The sequence below is a fragment of the Coffea arabica genome, chromosome 3c (genome assembly GCF_036785885.1).
Source record: "Coffea arabica cultivar ET-39 chromosome 3c, Coffea Arabica ET-39 HiFi, whole genome shotgun sequence".
Lineage (NCBI taxonomy): Eukaryota > Viridiplantae > Streptophyta > Magnoliopsida > Gentianales > Rubiaceae > Coffea > Coffea arabica.
Genome location: NC_092314.1, coordinates 36,820,887 through 36,825,438, shown reverse-complemented (window position 1 = coordinate 36,825,438; position 4,552 = coordinate 36,820,887). Strand labels below are relative to the sequence as shown.

At 38.3% G+C, this 4,552-nt stretch overlaps 1 protein-coding gene across 1 annotated transcript; it reads left to right on the top strand.

Moving 5' to 3' along the window:
• Positions 1–273: 273 nt before the first annotated feature.
• Positions 274–2,619, top strand: LOC113735275 (L-type lectin-domain containing receptor kinase IV.1-like). The gene has a single exon (XM_027262300.2). The coding sequence runs from the start codon at positions 357–359 to the stop codon at positions 2,394–2,396; it is 2,040 nt and encodes a 679-aa protein (XP_027118101.1). The 5' UTR covers positions 274–356; the 3' UTR covers positions 2,397–2,619.
• The last annotated feature ends 1,933 nt before the right edge of the window (positions 2,620–4,552 follow it).

Genomic DNA, 4,552 nt, shown 5'->3' with positions numbered 1-4,552 from the left:
CGTCACTTTAATACCTTAATTCAAATTATGATAGGATTATATATAATTTTTAAAATTACAAGAGGCTATGTAAAATTATTAGACCACAGGGGGTAAAGTATATTTTGCCATTCAAAAATGAAGTTACTCAAAGCATATCATCACTATCGCAGGTTAAATTTGAAATTAAAAATCAAATTGCCACATATCTAAACCCGTTGAAATTAGCTGTCATATATCTGGACTTGTTGCATAAACTTTATTTCAAAGCATTGTTTTATTGTACATCAGAAAAGCTAGTATCCATAATCGCAAGATAGTGAGACACAGGCCACAGAATTAAGACGGATTTGGCTGTTGGTATCCAAGTAATAGCCATGCCTTTCAGTCTTGTAACAGCAATCTTAAGCTATTTTCTAGTTCACACTGCAGCTGGTGCAGCTGCTTCTGACGATTTTGGGTTCATCTATCAAGGATTTCAGTCATCAAATCTGAGCCTGGACGGATTAGCGAAAATCACCAACAATGGCCTCCTTCAGATAAACAACAAAACCAAATTACAAACGGCGCATGCCTTCTATCCTAATCCCATCAACTTCAAGACCAAATCTAATAGTTCAGCCTTCTCCTTTTCAACGCAATTTGTGTTTGCTATGGTACCTGATGGCTCAGGCTTTCCTAGTCCGGGAATGGCTTTCGTGATCGCACCAACGAAGGTCCTTGCACGAGGGCCTTCCACAGAGCTCCTCGGCCTCTTCGATGCAAGCACCGATGGAAGTCCAACAAATCACGTTTTTGCAGTAGAGCTTGATACTTTCCGAGAACAACAATATGCAGATATCAATGCTAACCATGTTGGTATTGATATTAACTCTGTGAAGTCCAAGGTATCCCGGCCTGCAAGTTACCAACCTTACAACAAGAATTCATTTGAGAACTTAGATCTTGGCAGCGGTCAACAGATGCAACTTTGGGTGGAATACGATCGGGTGGATAGGAGAATCAATGTTACATTAGCTCCAACAGTGGCTGCTAAACCACATACTCCTCTTTTGTCTTTGTCATATGATCTTTCACCAATTTTACAGCAAACCATGTATGTTGGGTTTTCTGCATCCACTAGTCCAGTCGACAATGTGGGGTTAGCAAATTTTGTACTGGGATGGAGCTTCAAGATCAATGGGGATGCGCAAGCGCTTGATCTCTCTCAGCTTCCCAAGCTACCTCGGATTGGACATAAGAAAGTGTCTAAAATTTTCAGCGTGGGATTGCCCCTCCTCTCCTTACTTTTTCTGTTGATTGTAGCTTTTGGGGCAGCTTATTATTTAAAGAGGAAGTGGAAGTATGCAGAAGTGCTGGAAGAATGGGAGCTTGCCTATGGACCTCACAGGTTCAAGTATAAAGATTTATACATTGCCACCAAGGGGTTTACAGAAAAAGAGCTGCTGGGGGAAGGCGGATTTGGCAGGGTCTACAAAGGTGTTTTGCCAACAAACAAGGTCGAGGTTGCTATCAAGAAGGTCTCCCATCAAGCAAGACAGGGAATCAGAGAATTTATTGCAGAAATCGTCAGTATTGGACGCTTGCGTCATAGAAATTTAGTACCACTCTTGGGCTATTGTCGGCGTAAAGGAGAGTTACTTTTGGTATATGACTTCATGTCCAATGGTAGTCTAGACAGGTTTCTGTTCAACCAACCAAAGCGTACCCTCAACTGGAGCGAAAGATTTCGAGTCATCAAAGGTGTGGCGTCAGGATTACTCTATCTACACGAAGAATGGGAGCAAGTTGTGATCCACCGAGATATAAAAGCCAGTAATGTATTGCTAGATGGTGAACTGAATGGAAGATTAGGAGATTTTGGCCTGGCAAGGCTATACGATCATGGAACTCTGCCTCAAACCACCCATGTAGCGGGATCTCTTGGCTACCTTGCCCCTGAGTATAGTAGGACAGGGAGGGCCACAATGAGCACCGATGTATATGCTTTTGGGGCCTTTTTGCTAGAGGTTGCCTGTGGAAGAAGGCCAATAGAACATCGAGCAGTACCAGAAGAGAATATCATTCTAGTTGATTTCGTATTTTCGTGCTGGAAAGCAGGTAATATTCTCCAGGCGGTTGATCAAAAGCTGGGTACTGGGTATGTGGAAGAGGAAGCAGACTTGGTGTTGAAACTAGGCTTGTTATGCTCTCATTCAGAACCAGAGATTAGGCCGAGAATGAGGCAAGTTCTGTTGTACTTGGAAGGATCAGTTGCCTTGCCAGATCTATCAGTACTGGCCATGGGCGTTTCTGCTGTTGGTCTTGGCTTCGGCCATCCTGCTGGCTTTGAAGATATTAAATCGTCATTTGCAACTTCCACAGACAAATCTTTCTCATATACTGTAGAAAACTCAATTCTCTCTGGTGGTCGGTAATAAAGATGCTTTTGTTGAGTGCATTTTCTTACATATCTGTTCCCTTTTTACTATCTTTCTACCCACCAGAACCCCTTGTACTCTTTATTAGTGTGGCATCTCAAATATGCAGTGTTTTAATATTGTAAGGTTGTTCTTTTCTCCTTTTCTGTATTATCTATTTTCTGGTTTCGGTATCACTTGTAAACATTAATAGCAGCTATCCATTAGCACCTTTTCTGAGAGAAAAATGAAATTGTTTCACTAAAACTTTCTGTAAATCATCCCAACATATAATCCCACCATACTGATGAATAAGAGCAAAGATAGCCCAGAAAACAGAAGCTTCCCCCATCAAATGCCCAAAGATTGAAACTGTCTGGTTCTTTACTCCAAAACGACTCACATTTTTGTAACATATTGAAGAACGGGTGAATTCTTAGTTTATGATGGAAAAAAAAAAGAATTCTACAACGAGGACGGTTCTTGGAGTGTATTCTGCAAATGGGGGTCTTCACATTCCAGAAATGCGAGCACACTGAGCTCGCATTGGAGAATGCGCGAATGCGAGCTCAGTGATATGTCCTGTGGCTCAATGGAGGTACTGTTGCTAAATGTTGCCAGTTTAACTTTGTTTCTTATGAAATTTAATTAGTTTATCAAGTGCTAGGCATTCCAAGCTCTTTGCAGGTCCCGGTTGTTCTTCTCTTGGAGCCGGAGCATTGACGGAACTTGGGCCAATTTTTTTTAATATAAAAGAAATATGATTTTTTTTAGAGCACATATTTGATGACTTTAGGCACGTGCAAGTTTTAAAATAAATAAAATTTATTCCTCTGCTAATTACAGATTTTTAAATAACATTTCTCTAACATTTTTCCGAAATTTAAGATTTTAGTACAGTTTTTAAAATAAGATTTTATTACCGACAGCATTTTAGTAAAGGCAAATTCTACAAAACAAACAACATTTACAGTTAATTTTACATTTTTTTGGGAGCTCGTAAATTTCATTTTAAATTTTTTTCCTAGCAAGTTTGAATTTAATTTTCTGAAAGTCATACTTATAATAAATCTAAAAGATATGACTTAACTACCAAATTATGGTAATTCTATCACTCAAAAAATTTACGAACTTTAAAAGAATTATTTCAACAATTTCTCAATCAATCCCTAATAAACACCATAAAAAAATATCCTATCACTATAATAAATCAGCATTTTAGGTTACTCATTTAAAACTTTGACCTAAGTCAATGTTATTTTAATGTTTAGTTAAATCAAATCAAGGTAGGCAGGTGTAGTCTTGCAAACCTTATGGGAGCCCAGTGAAATTGTCAAAAATCTTAAGGAAAGTTTCTATAATTATCCTTAAAATGTATGACAAGCAATCTATAGAAGTGTACCTTACCACTAAATTTATAACAAAATATAGCACGGCGGCTGTACATATTTAAAGCAAGCCTTCTAAACCGGAAAATAGTAAAATACAGCTGAATGCGGAAGTTTTAGGGACACCAATGGCACATAGTTTGAAAGACTAATTCTGCTATTACTCAAACGACAAACTTGCCTGTCAATTAAACATACAACAAGAGTTGCCAAAATCCTTTTTAACCACGATATCCTGCCTTCTTTGTCATGCACCAGTTGCGTATGCACTAGTCCATTCCTTTGCTGCAAATGCGAAAAAATTTAAATTTGGGAGAGCTCGCATTCGCGAAATTCGAGCTCTCTGCCCTCCGAAAAATAAAAATAAAAAAATTCTGCTGAACTCGCATTCCTGAAATGCGAAAACCCCCCTACGGAATACCTCACCGAAATTGCCCCTTTTGTAGAATTTTTTTAAATTTCATCCCAAACTTAGAAATTTCTCATTGAAGAACTCAATGGATCCTTAAAATTCTTTAACACTTCATTCAACTTTTCGTCCGTTACTCATGCTTCTTGATTGCTAGAAGTTAATTGTTAACTTCATTTAAACATTCCATCAAATCTCAAAATTAACTTGATAATGATTTTCTGTGAGCTCATTATGTCTAAGGAGCCAAGAAAAGAAGAATGAACTTCATAGTGTAATCAAAGAAAGGGACCGTTAATCATGACTAGACCTTGAAAGCCGTCCAATAAATTTGCCTGGAACAGATATAAAAGAGGAACAGCATGTTAATCATCTTA

Excerpts from the sequence above, each read along its gene's own strand:
- LOC113735275 (XM_027262300.2), top strand. The coding sequence starts at position 357 with ATGCCTTTCAGTCTTGTAACAGCAATCTTAAGCTATTTTCTAGTTCAC.